The sequence below is a fragment of the Apis florea genome, unplaced genomic scaffold, assembly GCF_048593485.1.
Source record: "Apis florea isolate Af1SG1 unplaced genomic scaffold, ASM4859348v1 contig_3802_pilon, whole genome shotgun sequence".
Classification (NCBI taxonomy): Eukaryota; Metazoa; Arthropoda; class Insecta; order Hymenoptera; family Apidae; genus Apis; species Apis florea.
In genome coordinates, this window is record NW_028256863.1 from 279837 (window position 1) to 298955 (window position 19119).

The 19119-nt window shown below is 20.4% G+C and overlaps 4 protein-coding genes across 13 annotated transcripts; 2 read left to right on the top strand and 2 right to left on the bottom strand.

Moving 5' to 3' along the window:
- Positions 1-84: 84 nt before the first annotated feature.
- Positions 85-2353, top strand: Secp43 (tRNA Selenocysteine associated protein). 4 transcript variants are annotated; one of them, XM_003692750.4, is made up of 6 exons: positions 85-598; positions 987-1046; positions 1135-1332; positions 1456-1778; positions 1874-2073; positions 2137-2353. In XM_003692750.4, exons 2-6 carry the CDS (start codon positions 1005-1007, stop codon positions 2259-2261), a joined length of 888 nt encoding a protein of 295 aa, XP_003692798.1. In that variant the 5' UTR covers positions 85-598; positions 987-1004; the 3' UTR covers positions 2262-2353. The 4 variants fall into 4 exon arrangements, with proteins under 4 accessions (XP_003692798.1, XP_086772416.1, XP_012340728.1 ...); XM_086916290.1 differs by having other exon boundaries at positions 135-598; positions 1874-2025; XM_012485274.3 differs by having other exon boundaries at positions 186-598; positions 1139-1332.
- Positions 2354-2728: 375 nt separating this feature from the next.
- Bdp1 (transcription factor TFIIIB component B'' homolog Bdp1) lies at positions 2729-8161 on the bottom strand. Of its 4 annotated transcripts, none has more exons than XM_012485270.3 (7): positions 7453-8161; positions 6288-6666; positions 5275-5722; positions 4690-5123; positions 3955-4056; positions 3171-3772; positions 2729-2952 (listed from the first exon to the last, which is right to left on the bottom strand). In XM_012485270.3, the coding sequence occupies exons 2-6, from the start codon at positions 6637-6639 to the stop codon at positions 3189-3191; spliced, it is 1920 nt and encodes a 639-aa protein (XP_012340724.1). In that variant the 5' UTR covers positions 6640-6666; positions 7453-8161; the 3' UTR covers positions 2729-2952; positions 3171-3188. The 4 variants fall into 4 exon arrangements, with proteins under 4 accessions (XP_012340724.1, XP_012340725.1, XP_086772414.1 ...); XM_012485271.3 differs by having other exon boundaries at positions 8074-8159; XM_086916288.1 differs by having other exon boundaries at positions 7936-8134.
- Positions 8162-8559: 398 nt separating this feature from the next.
- On the top strand, positions 8560-16668 carry adp (WD and tetratricopeptide repeats 1). 4 transcript variants are annotated; one of them, XM_086916293.1, is made up of 14 exons: positions 8560-8668; positions 9857-9974; positions 10156-10286; positions 10482-10593; positions 10755-11141; positions 11266-11383; positions 11498-11665; positions 11911-12011; positions 12107-12234; positions 12438-12518; positions 12630-12772; positions 14118-14262; positions 14338-14530; positions 14681-16668. In XM_086916293.1, exons 2-14 carry the CDS (start codon positions 9909-9911, stop codon positions 14882-14884), a joined length of 1977 nt encoding a protein of 658 aa, XP_086772419.1. In that variant the 5' UTR covers positions 8560-8668; positions 9857-9908; the 3' UTR covers positions 14885-16668. The 4 variants fall into 4 exon arrangements, with proteins under 4 accessions (XP_086772419.1, XP_012340722.1, XP_012340723.1 ...); XM_012485268.3 differs by lacking the exon at positions 8560-8668 and adding an exon at positions 9198-9647; XM_012485269.3 differs by lacking the exon at positions 8560-8668 and adding an exon at positions 9383-9611.
- On the bottom strand, positions 15790-18669 carry BBS5 (Bardet-Biedl syndrome 5 protein). The gene is made up of 8 exons (XM_003692768.4): positions 18105-18669; positions 17704-17852; positions 17528-17577; positions 17319-17446; positions 16706-16841; positions 16528-16629; positions 16233-16424; positions 15790-16161 (listed from the first exon to the last, which is right to left on the bottom strand). Exons 1-8 carry the CDS (start codon positions 18143-18145, stop codon positions 15958-15960), a joined length of 1002 nt encoding a protein of 333 aa, XP_003692816.1. The 5' UTR covers positions 18146-18669; the 3' UTR covers positions 15790-15957.
- Between the last annotated feature and the right edge of the window lie 450 nt (positions 18670-19119).

Here is a 19119-nt window from a genome sequence, read left to right on the forward strand (position 1 = left end):
CTATTCCATATAAATTTCCCTTTATCCAATCATAACGAATACTATATAAATACATATAGATAATATTTTTTATAAATATTATTTAGAATATTATATAACATTTTATCATCCCCCAATAGAATATGATTTCATCTAGTGAATTCTTATTTTATTTTTCACTAAATAATAAATATAAATTATTAATAATATATTTTAGAATATCAGAATTATATAATAATTAAATTAATATTCATGTTTAAATTATCAAAAATAAATCATTCACATTTTATATCAAATATTAATACTTGTTCGATTTGATACGAATATTTGTTTTTCGATATAAATTTGATATCGTAATTGTAGATTATCGATACTAAAAATATTTAACATCGAAACAAAAGTATCGAGTTATTAAGTATATAGCTTAAACATTGCCATCTGAAGCGTAAATATTGTTCTCTAATTATTTTAAATAGAAACAATGAAATTTGACAATGATTCTTTTTGAGTGGTTTGAATTTATTTAAAACAATCGTAATTTTAATAATCATTGTTTTATGAAAACATAAATGAAAAACGAAATTGATTGTTATTAAAATAAAAGACTAATGAAAACACAGTAAGTTTAACATTTTTTTATTTAAATTTATGATAATTTTGGAAGTTTCTAAATTCAAAAACAATTATTTAATTAATATTTAATATATTTATATACAATAATATAATATATATATATTATACATAAGATTCTAACCTCTTTTTATTAAATAATTGTAATAAAATATTATTTCATATATATTATTATTAATAATAGAGTATCATTATTACTATTATAATTATGAAGATTATAGTAAAACAATATAAAAATAAATATATAAATGCAATATTAATTTTGTTTGTAAAAAAATAAATAAATTGATTAGCTAAAGTAATATAATATTTAGTAATATAAATTATGAATTTTGTTTTGTTTTATTACAAGATTTTACGAGATTTTTCTGTTTCAGACAATTATAAACAAGAAAATGTCTGGTCCTATGGTATTATGTCAATTATGGATGGGTGGTGTAAGTAAATATTATTTTATATGAAAATATAACTTTTATATTTTATTTCTAATATTTACAACAAAATTAAGAATATATTTTGATTTAGTTAGAACCATATATGACAGAAAGTTTTATAATGAATGCTTTTCATAAAATGGGAGAACAACCACAAACAGTTAAAGTAATGAGAAATCGTTATACTGGTGAACCTGCAGGTTATTGTTTTGTACATTTTCCAACTGATGAAATGGCACTTGATGCTATGCATAAATTAAATGGCAAAGTGATACCTGGTTCAAATCCAGTAAGGATTTACAAAGTTTTAATTAAATCCTTATTTATAATTTATTATATCATTAATATTATATTATATAAGTAAGATATTATACTAGACATTAATTGAAACTCTTATTTTTTTATATTATAGGCTGTAAGATTTCGATTAAATCATGCTAGTACTACAGGAAAACCGACAGCAGAAAGAGAATTTAGTATTTGGGTTGGAGATTTATCAACAGATGTAGATGATTATTCTTTATATAGAGCATTTGCTGCTAAGTATAATTCAATCAGAACAGCAAAAGTCATTTTAGATAGTTCTGGATTTAGTAAAGGATATGGTTTTGTCAGATTTGCTAATGAGGAAGAACAAAAAAATAGTTTAGTTACTATGAATGGATATAGGGGATTGGGAACAAAATCATTAAAAATTTGTAATGCTGTCCCTAGGCCTTGGAATAAATTATCAGGGTATATAAATTTTAATTTTAATACAAATTTAATTTTATTTATAAAATATATGTATACTATCATGTAGTACTAACAAATAATTTTTCTCTTTTTAGATCTACACCACCACAATCATCGTCAGAGTATACACCATCAAATTTAAATTCAGATGCTTATAATTATTATGATACATCATCCTATTGGAACAGTTACAGTGCATGGCAGCAAGGTTATTATGAAAGTGAACCTACATCAGATGGATATAATAGTTATGTATCTGATCAAAAACCTGAAGAAGATGAATTAGAATTAATTGGTATGAAATATAATATTGTTTATAGATACATTGATATCATTTTAATTTTTTTTTTTTTTACAGAACATTCAGTTCCTATAGATATTGATAAACTTAATAGAGAAATTATAGAACAAGATTACAATCTGTGGGATGCATTAGAAAGTTCAAAGTGGATTCCATGTGACACCTTAGAATTGTGTTATTAAAATTTCTTTTGACATAAATTACTTATTTGCTATATCTATGCAATTATGTATTTTTATGTATGATTTAAATAAATTTATAAATTGTAAAATAAGAATTTGTAAGATAAACTTTACTTTTATTATAAAAAATTTTTTACTATTAACTTATTATATAAATTTCATGTTATAAAATCCAGTATGTAAAAAAATTGAATATTTCAGTATTTAAAAATGGAATTATTATTTGAATGTAATAAGAAATTATTCATATTTTATAATATTTAAATTTATTTTTTAAAATAAAGATTAAAATTTTTTGAGAAGATAAAAATACTGTACAATCTATATAAAAAATCTATATAAATAATTATGGGTTTAAATATATGATACAAGAAAACCATAATTGTTGAAATGGATATTACATTTTTGAATTGGTAAAAAATTAAATTATTAAATGATTAATTATTGGTAAAGATTCAAAATTGATATTTTCCTAAAAGTTCATTTTTATTGAATCATATTCTATTCGTTACAAAGATAAAAAATGTCAAAGCAACCATAGGTTACAACTCAGTTATTTTCTTGAAAAAGAATGATGTTAAAGTTCCATTAGTCCTTGGACTTCATTTACAATGTGTTTACATTTTGCAGTCAAATATAAATTACATATTTTCTTTGTCCCTTATTCTTCTCAATTTAGCATTTTTCTTATCTAAAATTTAAATAAAATATAAATAATATTTTTTAATAATAATAAGTTTGATTGTATTTTAAATAATCACAACCAACAATATATTTATATAAGATTAAATAAATGACTTTAAAAACTTTATAAAGATTAAATTAATTATAATCTTTTTTTTTCTATAGGAATTCATTCAAAATATTATAATGATTATAATTGCTAAATATTTTAATAAATATACTTACATTAGCTTTTTTGAGATTTTAAGTATTAACGTCCGAACTAACCATATAAACTTGTAAAACACTTTTACCAGGTTCCTCCAAAGATTCCTTTGATAAAATAACCAAAGAACCTGGTTCTACATTACCAATGCTTGGTATAACTGTTTTAATAGGATCTATATGATGAATTTCTGAATTAAGATTGATATTGTCAAAAATTAAATTCTCTGTAACTTTTGCATTATCTTCTGATGAAATTGTTATTTCATCGTTGGAAGAACAATTTAACCTTTCATTATCAAGAGTATTTATATCAGGTCCCTGTAATCTTTTTATTTTTGGTAATCTTCCAGATCTTGTTGGTCTTACACGATAAATTTCTGTGTCACTGTCAACATCGTTACATGAACTTAATGATTCTACATCATCTTCTTTGATCAACAGTTTTCTTTCATCTCTTGTTCTTTTATACATTTTTTTATTTGTTTTATTTGATATTTGTTGACATTCATCATTTAAATGTGTATTTTCTTTACATATTATTGGGTCTAAACCAAAATCGTCTTCCTTTTCTTCTTCATTGTCAGATGCATCCATTTCTGCAATACTAGATGCTACAATTCCTAAAAATAAATTAGTAAATATAAATTAATAAATTAATAGATCAATATTTTAAATTTTAATTATCAACATTTAATGTAATAATATAATTTTATGTAGAAGAAATATTATTTTGTACAAAATAAAATCAATTAAAAAAATATTTGATTAAACTCAAAAATTTTAAATTTTAGCTTAAACTTACTTCGTCTTCTGCTTGATTTTGAATTTTTCTTACTTTTTGTCCTTTGTTGCTTTCGTTTTTCTTGTATATGTAAGTATTCTTTTTCTGAATTTTCAAATGTCGCTATAAATAATAAAAATTATGATATTAATCAATATCAAAATAAATCAAACAATTATTAATTATTAAATATATTAATTATAAATTATTAAACAATTTAATAATTTTATAAATATTTTAATTTTGTTAGATCTTGAGTTTGCATTTTATTATTAATATAAACAAATTTATTCATAAAATTATTAGTATAAACTAAACATAAATTTTAAATATATTTTATATAAAATTTCATTATATAAGTTGAATATTTGTTGAATATAAATATATATATTCAATTGATTTAAATTATTTTTTACTTTTATATTATATATTTTTTATATTATATATAATTAATATAAATAATAAATATTATATATAATTAATATTTTTATTATATAAATATAATTAATAAAATATATTGAAATAAGTCTATTTGTGAAAAAATGTGAAAAAATACAAAATAAATATAATATATTTATATAATTTTAGAAAAAAAAATTTTGAATAATTTTATTGTCAAATTATATTTATAAACGCAAAAATAATAAATAGCTTTATTGTAAATATTTTTATTATTTAACCATCTTATGCAATATTTTTTACAAAATATATGATATATGAATTTGTACTTGATTTTTAAAAAATATATAAATTTACCTAATGATTTTTCTAACATTTCAGTATCAAATTCTTGATGATATGCCAGTGCTTTCTCAACCAAATGTCTATTAACTTTTTCTTCTTTCTTAAATTTTAACTTCATTTCTTGCCTTGTTCTATGAGGAAAAAGACTTTGCATCAACAAAAAATCTGTACCAATTGTATTTAATGCTTTATAGAATTTTAAAGTTTCCCGTTCGGACCATTCTTTGCTTTTCTGTCGCTTTTTATAAAATCCACTTCCACTATTATCATCATCAATAATAGCTTCTTTTGCTAATACTTTCCTACCTTTTTTTGCATTAGTTTGTTCTATAACAAGACTTTGTTCATCTATTATTAGTTGACCATTTGGTCCAACTTTTACTTGAGGCACTGGCATTGCAGATGATGGATCATCTTCATTTTCTTCTTCCTGAAATTCTTCAGACCTGTAAAAATAATTATTTGTTTCCCATTTTTATTTATATATTGTTATTACAATTATTTTTGAATTGAAACATTTATATTATTTAATATATTTATAACATATATAATATAATATTTATAATAATAAAGTTTATTTATTTATTTAATACATACTGATATTCCAACATTTTTCTTGTTGTAGATTCACTAGATTTCTTCATAGGATTAGTAACAGGATTGTAATATATTAAATCATACATTGTAAGTTTACTTCTATCTGGAGTTTTATTTTCATGTTTTAAATGAAATTCTCTTCTAGCCTCTGCTAGTTTTCTTGTAGATTCTGAGACTAAAATACGTCTCTTTTGTCCCAATTTAGTTGTTATTAAATTGTTTTTAATATTATTAGTAACAGCATCTTTCGTATTATATGATAATTGTACTAAGTCATTTTTTGTATGATTGGTAATACTGCAAGGTAATCTTCTACTATCATCTTCAGATTCACTTGTACTCGCTCCACTTCCTTGAATACTGTTTCTTCTTACTCTGCTATTATTATCAAATTTTGGTGTTGGTTTCATAAAACCAGACCGATTTTGTGTTGATTTTATAGGAGAAGCTACAACAACAAAATATTTTAACAATTCTTTATCTGATAATATTTCTTAATTTTCCTATCTTACAATTTATGATATATCTCTATAATAATTGCTTATTTTTGAAAAACTTATGATAAAGTGTAATTTTATTTTTCAATTTATATAAAGAACAAATAACATAAATAATTACTTTTACTGCATTCCATTATCTGTTTTTTTTTTTTTTTACGATTCAGTAAAGAATATCAGTATTTCCTTTAAAATCATTGCAAATAATGACTTGCCTTTTCTTTAAATTACAGACTGATAATCAGTTAGGCTGTTAGTGTCTGCATGCAGCTTTGCATAGCGCTAATACAAATGCATAATGCATTTGTACATTCCAAGTATAAAAATGACTTTACGTAGGAACTTAAACAATTATAAATCAAAAAATCAATAATAATACAAAATAATAATATAAATAATAAGAATTATATTATATTCATTAATAAACATAGCTGATTTATATAAATATTTTTAAATTGTGAATGAAAACTCTTTAATTTTTGAATTATAATACAATATATATTGCATTATACTTACTGATTTGTGTTATATTTAAAATTTCTGATGACTGTATATTTACAATTTCTTCTTTAGAATTTTGCATAGAATCATTCTTATATTCGTTACATTGTTCAGTAGGTAATTGTTCATTTGGCACTTGTTCTTCTATCTCTTGTATTTGTATTATCTTTTTTGTATTTTCTAAATTTTCTTGTTCTTGTGTTTCATGTAAAATATTTTCTGAACTTTGTTGTAATGAATCATCAGATATATTTTTATTTTTGTCACTGTTCTCAAATGTGTTAATAATTTCAGTATCAGATATATCTTGTGTTGCTTTTCTTCGAGTTGGAACTGTAACTATAGCCTTTATACGTGCTCGCTTCATTGTTTTAAAAATTTATTAAAAATAAATCTGTAAGCATTATTTAATATTAAAATTTATTTTAATTATTTATTTATTTTTATTTTATTTTAGATTATTTATTTTATATTACGCATTATTAATATTATTTAAGTATAATGTATTAATAATATAAATATAAATTAATTTATCTCACAAAAAAATTATAAAATTTCTAAATCATCCATTTACTTGAAATTTTAAGTAATGTTAAATTTTTATCATGGATATTTAGAAATTCCATTATTAGAATATATTATTTTAATTACCTATATTTAAAAAAATAAAATCATTTTAAACATCAAAAATATAATATCCAAGTAGTTAAAATTTTGATTTCTGATAGATTTTTTTAATTTACAAATATATTTCTTAATATTCTTCAAAAAATAATATAAATATAATAATACAAAAATGAAAATAATAATATAAATGAAATAATAACAAAAATTTACAACAAAAAATTTTATAATCAAAAATCAAAAAGAAAAATATAATGTTCACTCTACATTTTAATCATAGATCTTGTTACAATGTTACATCATTAATAATTGTTAAAATTAATATAATATGATACAAAACATATATAATATGATATAAAACATGATTATATAATATAATGAAAATTGTGACAAAATTTTTTAAAATAATTTTGGAAGCATAACAAATATCAAAAATACAAATATAATTATATAAAGATCAATAAATATAATTATAATCAAATGTTATTGCAATCAATAGATAAGAGAATTTCCAAATTTAACATTACTTTATAACATAAAGTTATATTTTACTTACTAAAGTTTACAATATAATTTGTGTAAAATAAACTAGCAATAACATATTATTTTCAATAGCTAATTTTTTTTATCATTTATAATAGTATCATCATTCATTAATTCATTATGCTTTCTAATTTATTTTTTCTTTTTACTAAGTTTTTCCAAAAAATTTTTTTATTTTTTTTAAATTATCATGATTTCATTTTTTCACAAGAATAATTGATTATACTTATAATATTTCAATGATATTTTATCATATATTTTAGTTTTAAAATTTTATACACTTTATAGACAGATTATCCTAATGTCATTCCATCTTCCTGGAATTTCTACTATTCAATTTTTATAAAATAATCTTGATTTATTTGCAAAATACTTGAAATAACTTTTAATGATATTAAAAAAAACAGTTTTTCTATTGAAAATTATTAAATCATTTTAAATCATCTAATTATTTTATTTAATATATAATTGCAAAAATATAGCTTATTCAACTTGCAACTTGTTCCAATATTATTAATTGGTAAATTTTGCCAAAAAGCTCTGGACACTTAACTTAGAATACACAATAGTGAAAAATTAAAAAAAAACTGAATGTCTTGTCCCAATTCTAATATTAATAAAAAATAGACTGTACTCCTCAAATTTTGATCACCAAAACCGTATGTACAAATAACGAAAAGAATTTTTAGGACAACTTTATAATTATATTGTTGTGCATTCGCCTTGAATGTACTATTAATATTGTTGTATGTTTGCCTTGAAGATAATATAATTGTGGATATACCTTGATATAATGAAAATATCAAAAATAATTTTAAAATATAAAATTTTAATTTAAGATGATTATTTAACATAGTTAATCAAAATTTAAATTTAAATATTTTTAGATCGATAAATGTTATTTTATAAATTTTTAATCTATTTTCATATTTTTTTAGATTTTTATTTATCAACGTTATATTAAATTTTTTATCAAAATTTTATTGTTCTCTTGTTTTTTAATAAATCTTAATTTCATTTATATAAATTACAATTACTAATTTGTTTATTAATATATAAGTAATTCATAATAATTAAAAGTTGAATATTATTTATATATATTACTCTAGAAATCCCGATCACAACTTACATTTTAAAGACGTCTATTTTAGTTCTAAACCCGAGAGCCTAAACGTCATTTTTAAGATGTTTAGTGACAGATATTTCGAGCATCATCTTAAAAATGATTGGTATAAAACATACGGAAGACGTTATGAATTTTGTTTAAATATTTCTCATAGATTTTTTAAAATAATTACTAATTATATTATTTCTAGACAATATGCAAAATTTTGAAATTTTCAATTTTATTCATTAATTTTAAGTTTTAAATTATGTCTTGTGAAGATAAGTTTCATTTTATAAATTTTCATCAATTCCTATATAAATAACTCAATCCAATTTTAATTTTTAACAAAATAACTATTCATGATTAAAATGTCAGTATGAAAAAATTTCTTAATTTTTAGCATTTTTGAAGCATATTTAAGATATTTTTAAGATATTAAATGTTTTTAAAATGTCTTTAAATTGTAAAATTAATATTAACGTAATGATAATAGTAACTAATACTTTATAATAATAGAAAAAAAATAATAATATAAATAATAATTGTAAAAATATACCAAATCTAATAAATTATATATAAGTTACAAATGTATAAATATTATAACATTTATAAATTAGAATAAATTTTGTTAGGTTAGAAAATGATATAGTATATTTCCAAATTGAAAGTTTCATAAACAAATGATACGTAAAAGTTTTTATGTAAATGATAAAATTAAGAAAATTTAATATGAACATAACATTGATTATTATCTTAGATTAATTTAATTATTATAAACGTCAAAACATTACAAGTCAACGAATATCTATTTATAGAACATGAAAGAAATAGAAATGGAAACAAAGCTTGACATTATGTAGAAAGTTACATCTTCACATCAGTTGTCCTAAAAGATCAGAAATAATTGTAAAACTTAATTATATTTTAAGAAAACAATGAAGTATATAATATTTAAATAAGTATATATAGATATGTGTATACATATATTAACTATAGGATAGGATGTGATAAAGTACAAAAGTAATGTTAAGTTCATGGTATTGTGTAAAAAGACAGCAGTACGAGTACGTTTCAATAACGCTTTAATGATGCATAAACAAGTAACGACTTATTAATCATTTTGTATTTTATTTTATCATATTAATTTTAAGTTAAGTATTTTTACCCAATGTTCGTGAAAATAATTATTGCACTTTTAATGTAATACTATCTTTATATTAGAGGTTATTTCTATAAAATGATTACATTTTTCATTAAAAAAGTAAACATATACAATTAATAAAAATAATGAATTTCTTATGATTTTCAGAGGATATTTAATTTTTTTAATACAATAAGTGATTTATAAAATAAATATAGAAATGCTTCCTAACATACATGATAAAGATTACAGAGTTTTGGATTTAGTACGACAACGTGAAATACGGGTATGTTAATAAAAATTAAACACATATATATATTTATTTTTAAATGTATTTTTATTTAATATTTCTTAATATAAATTTCAAAATATTATTTTTAAATACATTTAAAATATTAAAACATTTTTCAATATTTTTATGTTCTGTTATAAAATGTATTTAATTCTATTTGAATTATTTTATATAGGATTCAGTGGCATATGCAGTTTCTCAAAAATTACATGTGACAGAAAATTTAATATCCCGCTTAGGACTTGAAAAAGAATTAGTTGGTCATACAGGATGTGTCAATTGTTTGGAATGGAATGAAAGTGGACAGTAAGTATTTATTAAATAAAGAATAAAATAAATAATAAATAATAAGTAATAAATGATTTGCAATATAAAAGATATTTATAGAATTATTGATAATTTATATATGTTTATAATATATATTATTTCACATAAAATGAGATAATTAAATGTAATTTAATATTTAATAAATTATTATTTTTATGAATTATATATTTTTAGAATTCTTGCTTCTGCATCTGATGATATGAATATTATATTATGGGATCCATTTCGATATGAAAAAAAATTAGTACTTCGTACACGTCATCATGGAAATATATTTTCTGTCAAGGTAAATATATTTGATTTCAAATATTAGACTGTTGATTTATTTAAATTGTACTTTAAAATATTATTAATTTTTGTAATTAAAATTTTTTTTGGTACATTTATCAAAGAATTTTATAATTAAAAATAAATCAGAAAAATATATATTATTTTTTTTTTCTTTAGTTCCTGCCAAAATCAAATGATAGGATATTAGTATCAGGTGCTGGAGATGGAAAAGTACGAGTTCGAGATCTTACACTTCTTGAACCAATATTTTCGTGTAATTGTCATATAGGTCGCGTAAAACGTATTGCCACTGCAACTACTGTACCTTTTCTTTTTTGGAGTGCTGCAGAAGATGGTCTTATTTTACAATATGATATTCGTGCTCCTCATAGTTGCAAAAGTAATGACTGTAATAGTGTGTTAGTAAATCTTGTTAATCATGCTGGTCGATATGCAGAGGGCAAATGTATTTCTGTGAATCCAAAGAAACCTGAATTAATAGCTATTGGAGCTAATGATGCTTATATACGAATGTATGATCGTAGAATGATTAAGCTTTCTCAGGTAATTATAAAATTAAAATTAAACATTCAGAAAACTTATATAATAACTGGAAGAATCACTAGATGAATATTATGAATATTATTTATAACATTTTATACAAAAAAAAAATGGTTTGTAATGTTAGGTGCCTATTTCGTCTCCACATAGTAACTGGACAAGAGGAAATGTATGTATACGGCTAGCTGGTGGAGGTGATCCAGATGAAAATATACCATTGGGTTGCGCACAGTACTTTATCGCGGGTTCGTTCGTACGATCAGAAATAGCGTACGCGACTCCTTTACCCTTATTTTCCTCTTTTGTTACATTTTATATGATCACTCTAACAAAGACTGTTAATGTTTGATATTGAGCAGGCCATCTGCATTCTCGACAACGTGACGGTAATAGGAGTCTTACTACTACATATTTAACCTTCAGTGCTGATGGAAATGAACTTCTTGTTAACATGGGTGGAGAACAGATTTATTTATTTGATATCAATAATCCAAAGAATTTGAAGACTTGTTTTGGTTATTCTACAAGTATGTATTTGTAATTATAATTATGGAAATTTTATATTATCATAATTATAAAAATAATATGTTATTAGAATATAAAAAATTTTAAATATTCATATAATACAAAATATTTAAAATTTTTTTATAAATATTACTAATGAATGAATTTTATATTATATCTACTACAATTTACAAATAAAAAAATTAACTTGTACTAAACTTGTACACAATACATATGAAATCATAAATATTTTTAAATTTATTAATAGGAAATTTTGACAAGTGCTGTATAGAGAATAATGAAGATATAGATTTTACTAATAAAAATATTAAAATCCTACCACCACATGTTGAAGAATTAAAACGTCAAGTAAGTTTTCTTCAAGCTTTTCATAAAATTTAGATATGTTAAAATTAAACGAATTAATTCTTTTTCTTTTTGTCTATTATTATTTTTGTTTTTAGGCTAATGAAAGCTTTGAGCAACAAAAATATACATTGGCAATTAATTTATACAATAAAGCAATTAGTTATTGTCCTACTGCAGCTGTGCTTTTTGCTAATAGAGCTGCAGCATATATGAAACGAACTTGGTATGAGCTTTATTTTTATATTTAAAATTTTTAAATATTATAAAATATTTAAGAAATAAAGTAAATGGAAAAATTTAAAAATTTTAAAAATTATCAAACATTATTTTTCAATTAAAAATATTTACAAAATATACTCATTTTCATTTTTTTTATTTTTCTAAATATATTTTTCTATATATCACATAATTTTATATAATTTATAGGGATGGCGATATATATGCTGCTCTTAAAGATTGTCAAACGACATTACTTCTTGATCCTGGACATGTAAAAGCTCATTTCAGGTATATATAATAAAATTTATAATAATAACGCTTTAAGTGTAATGTAATATATATATTACATATGTATACATATATATGTACATATATATACATACACATATATATTTGTAGATTGGCTCGTTGTCTCTTTGATTTACATCAATCAGCTGAAGCTGATAAAATAATTAAAGACTTTCAACAAAAATTTCCTGAATATGCATCTAACTCTGCATGTAAAGCATTAAAAATGGATATAAAAGAAGCAATAGATTCTGGTATGTCTTTCCTTATTACATTCTATTGAAAGATTGATATGATTAGATCTCACATAATTGCTAAGCCATAAATGAAACTAGAAAATAGGAAATAGAAAAAAATTTCATAACACAAATTTAGATGATTTTGAATGATGTATGATTTGATGCATGTTTATATTAGAAATGAAAGCATTTTAAAAATTTCACAATCAATATTTTTTTAATGAATGAATTTGTATATTTTTTGTATTAATTAATATATTTTTTTTCTCTAAAGAAAAATAGTAAATATTTATGACTGAACACAATTAATTTAATTTTATAAAATATAGCAGTTATGTATATGCTAGTTATATATACATATAAATAAGTTATATATACACTTATATACATAGTATAAAGTTAAATATTAAATTAGTAAATTATTAAATAAAATTAAAATATCTTTTAAACTAATTGTTTTTTAACACAATTACGTATTAAGATTTACGTGTTTAAAGAGAATAAAAAATGAATCAATTTGTAAATATATAGTTTAACATAAAAAAATTGTACAATTCGAAACTTTTAATTTAATTTTGTTTAATAAAATTTTCGTCTATTTTTTATCATTTTTTTAAAGTTCAGTCTATATAAATTTCAAATAAAATTCATTTTAATTTGATGTAATTGATTTTTTTCTAAATGAAAAGAATAAAAGAATAAAATAAAAAAAATAATTTATGTAGAAAGATGTGAAACAGTATTTTTCATATCTTTCATATATTAAATTTTACATAATAATTTTATAATATTATCTTTAAAATTGTGTGATTTTTGTCAATTATTTTAATAGTATTATAGATGATAATGATAAAATGGCTGCATTAATATATTAAAAAATATATATGTTTCCATTTAAAAAAAATAGCATTTATTTTGAAATTTTATAAAAAAATATTCTAAAAAAGAAATTGTTTTATTATTTTATTGTTCTCTGTGCCCTTTCAAATAGTGAAACTTTGTTCTGAAAATTTTTTTCATAAATCATAAAGAAAGATATATTATTCATTATAAGCAAAAATATTAGGTGTCTTTATTTAAATGCCACAGTTTGTATATTAAAGTTCAATAAAATAATCATTATAAAAGCCATATCTGAAATCATTTCTCCCAAATTTTGATATCTGATTTTCAAATCCATACAAAAAAGAAGAGCAATCAAAAGAATACCAATCTTATATATACTTCTTATATTTAATAATATATACGAAATATAAATAAGTTTTAATAGTTATTATATATGTAATAATAAATACTGACAACAATTTTTTCATGTCCAATTTAAAAATATTTCTTTTATAATTAATTATTGTGCAATTAGGTAGAGATATTGATATGAATCAATTAATGATACAAATATCAGAATATGAACAAGAATGGCGACGCAATACAATTGACTATAAAATGAGGTTTTGTGGACATTGTAATACTACAACTGATATAAAAGAAGCTAATTTTTTTGGAAAGTAAGTATATTTTAAAATAATGTATTAGATTATTTTGAAAATTTAAATTTGTAATTATTAATTTTTTCCTTTAAGCAATGGTCAATATATTGTAGCAGGATCTGATGATGGTTCTTTCTTTATTTGGGATCGCAATACTACAAATATTATACGTGTATTAAGAGGCGATGAACGCATTGTGAATTGCCTTCAACCTCATCCATCTACTTGTTTACTAGCTACTAGTGGCATTGATCCAGTAGTTAGATTATGGAGTCCTTTACCTGAAGTATGTATTATTTGTAATTATTTATTAAAACTTTTCATTAAAATTCATTAAAAAAAAAGAAAGTTTTATTATATTTATTTAATCACGTAGAATTTATATATAAAATTTTTCATTAATTTTAAAAATTAAATTGGAATTTATTTGATATAGGATGGTAGTATAAATGAAAGAGAAATTCAAAATTTAGAAGATGCTGCATCTGCAAATCAAATTCGCATGAAAAGTGACCCATTTGAAGTAATGCTTATGAATATGGGATATAGATTTCCTGTTCAGCAGGCTGAACTGAATGAAGATGGTGATGATAATCAAGATCAATCAATTGTGCAACCTTTAAATTGTAGACCAAGTTAAATTTAAAGACGAAATCTGAAAAGTGGTATGAAATTGCAATTAAACAATTAAAGACTTATTCAGTGTTATATTATAGAATACTGATGCTTTAATTCCAGTTATCTATTTTTTTATCAATTCCGTATAAACGTTGACTTTTCCATAAATAAAATACTAAAAAATATTTGGTAAAGTGTTAAATATAAATGTTGAAATGAGAGAAAAATAGTTATATTAAATAGTTGTGGAATTCCTATCATTGACTTTTTTATATAAAACAAAATTAACAAAAAATATTTAAAGAAATAACGAGTTCTAAGAAGTCAATATAGTTATATTAAAATAATTAAAATATAATAAGTAAAATATAACTCATTATATCTTGTATAAATATATATTGTATCCTACAAATTCTAATTATCTAAATTATTTTCATTATTTCAAATAATAAGTGAAAATATTATTTATAAAAGTTATAAAGCTTATATGATGTAGTAACAATGATAAGTTTATAGATGTAAGAATAAAGAAAATTTTATTTTTTTTTAAGTGAAATATCTTTTTAATTCAAATTTAATAGAATATTGAATTTTGAATATAAAAGTAATTTCCTATAAAAATAAAGAAATAATAATAATCTTTAATATATAACATTTTCATTTATTATTTAAAATACCGAAAATATTTCAAAAATATAGAGTTAGTAGAACACTCTATATATGTATACACATATATTTATTATCTATATTTTTTTTATAAATATTTTATATAAATATTGTTTTTATAACAATTATTTAGTTATAAAATTATATGACCTAAAGAAATTAAAATTAGTAAAAATGTCAAATAATATACAATTTTTTTTATATAATTATTTTTCTTGTCTCAATTATTTTTTTATTAATTTTAATTATTATAATAATAAATTTTATATTCATTTTATATTCATTTTATATTTTAATTTTATACGATCTTTGATTGAAATTCTTAAATAGAATGCAAATATATAAAATATATTAGCATTAATCTTTACTTAAGTTTTACATAAAAAAAATGATACTTTTGTAACATTAAAAATGTATCAATAGTATCAATTAAGTTTGTGGCACGAGCTCCCATAGATTTTGCAGTGTACTGGCTTCTCGAGGTTCTTCTGCTGCAAGACCTAAATAAATTGAAAAACTTGGCTTCCTTTGATTTGATCCTTCAGAAAAATAGTAACCAAACACATTCGAAATTTCAATTTGATTGTCTTGTATTTCATTATATTGTTCCATATTTGATTGTTGTAATGGAGCCTGTAATAATTGATGGATAATTAATAATATTTATTCAGTAAATTATTTAAAAATAATATTAATATAATTACCTGGTGTTCAAAAGTATAATCAACACCAAAAATAGGAAATTTTTCAAATGCTTTCCATAATGTTAAAATTTCTTTATAAACGATATGAAGTTTTTTAGCGGGATTAACTTGAAATCCTAATATATATCCTCCGCTGGATTCAGTACTATTAATAACTAAAGTGGGACCAAATTTTGAATTTTTGATAATAATCTATTTAAAAGAAAAAAAAAAAAAGAAATGAAAAAGTTTTTACTATATTTTTGATTAGAAAATTTTATATATTAATGTATACATAATAAATATTTGTACTCACGTTTGCTATTATAAGATAAGGAATTGATATGTTAAATTGACAATTAACATCAGCAAACCATACTAAACGTATATTTGTCATGATAAAAGTTCCAATATTCCCCTAATACAAATGTTAATAAAAAATATTTTAACAGTTTTATATATATATATATTATTATAGAAAATAATGAATCAACCTGTTCTAATGATAAATTCCAGATATCTTGCAGTGTTGAATGAACTGTTTCTTGTGGTAATAAAGTCAATTGTTTATCATTAATTATTCCACTTCTTAATTTAATTTCTCGATAAATCTTAGATGAAATATATGCTCTGTAATGTTTGAAATGTTTTTTTTTTTTATATTATAATTATATTAAATAATACATTAAATTTTATTTGAATAATAGTAATAATCAAAATTTTTATAAATTCTTGTTTTCTGATTAAAATTTTTTATTTTATATAAAAATTTATCAGAAATAATTTATATAAATATAGAAATATAAATCTGTGCATTAATTAAAATTTTTCGTAACATTAATACAAAATAATGCTATTATTATATATATAAAAATATTTTATAAATATTCATGAAAAGATATATTTTTGTCTAATATTTTAAACATGTAATAAGATAAATATAATAAAAATTTATGGATTTATTTAAAAAAATAAAAAAAGAATGCAATCTTATTTAAAAATAAAATTAAATTTAATTTAATAATTTTTTTTAAATGAATATTTAAAGAATAACTTATAATAATAAATGATAAATGATAAAAATTTTTAATTGAGTAAAATATATACCTGTAAACACCAATAACGGAAGTGTAATGTCGTGTACTTTTTAAATCTCGATTTGTGAATAAAAATTCGTATCTACAATTTCGAAAAGAAGCTAAAATATATAGAGCTTGCATATGTCTTCCTTGTAACTATAAAAATAATATTTTTTGTTATTAACAATATATTATAAAAAACAAAAATGAATTAATAATTTAATGAAATATACTAACACTATGTATAATTTTAGTATTTACTGTTATAAAGGTGTTGTAGCCAATACCTATATAATAAAAAAAAAAAAAAACAAAAAAAAGATTTTATTTAATATAAATCTATTTATAAAAATGATTATAAAAAAAAAAAATTAAATTATTTTTGTGTTCATTTATATATTTATGGTTCATACTTAAATTGATTTTAGGAAGAAGCAAAGAGTGCCATATAATTCTGAGATTGGTCACTATCAATCTTCCATTGTCACCTGCATTTCCTTTTGTATCTTCTATTAAATCGAGTTTATCAACATTAAATTCTCCCAATCTTAGTTGCATATGACTAAAAAAATAACAATTTATAATTATCGTGAATATTCATTATTATTCCTTCACAATATTTCAAATAAAATATAATAAATTATTTTTTACACAATACTATTAATTTTAATAGTACATCTTTCAATTTTTTTTTTAATTTAATTTTTAGTACAATTTATATAGACTAAATTTTTATTCATGAAATATGAATAAAAATTAAATAAGATTTATATAATAATAATAATTAATATGAAATACATTTAAAAAATATTACTTGTAAGAAACATCAAATCGAACTTCGTTATCTTGCCACATTTTCTTCTTACTAGCAAATTATTATATCAATGTATTGTAGAATTCACCTATTATAAATCTAATCAATATCGTTACCATATCTATCTATATATATTACTTATTTATATACAATATCATAAAATAATGTATTATTAGCAAGTTAAAATATTTGTATATTTCTATTATTAAAAGATTTATTAATTATTATATATAAAATAGAAATAACATGGAATAAATAGTTTAATTTATTAACATAAAAAAATAATTTTTTTTATTTTATTTTTCATAATTAGATATATATAAAAATCTAATAAAATTTATTCTGATTCAATTAATTTTTTTCTGTCAAATATAAAAAAATTAATTTTATTTTGATGGTCTCATTTTTATGTATTATTGTGAATTTAAAATATAAAAATATTTTTTTTTTTTGATGGAATAATCTTTCTAGTATGAAATTCCTTAAAATCGCTTGCATTTAAATTTGAATAAATTATTTGTTAAAGTCTCGTACTTGTTAATTTGAAAACAAGTATAGACAAGGAAAGGAAATAACGAGAGAAGGATAGAGATAGAAATAAAAATTATGGAATCAGCGCCATCTCCAGAGTGCCGCAAATGAAACATACAAAGAAATAACAGTAAATAGCAGAGAAAAAATAGAGATATAGTAAGAATGAATCACCAGTACCATCTTTCGAGTGTCAAAGATATCGCTTCAAAAACCGAATAAAATAGATTAAATATTACTGCCATCTTGAGAACTTTTAGAAAGATATTTTTAGTATGCAAGAGATGGTGCTAATCCTTTATTCTTACTCTACTTTATCCTATCTTTAAGGAGATGCCTTAAATTAATTAAGATTAGTTAACAAATAGAATTAACAGTCAATTTTTAGTTTATTTCTCTTTTTTTTTATTTTATATTTTATTTACCTTTTTATTATTTATCTTTTCTATTTATGTTTCATTTACGGTACTCTGAAGATGGCGCT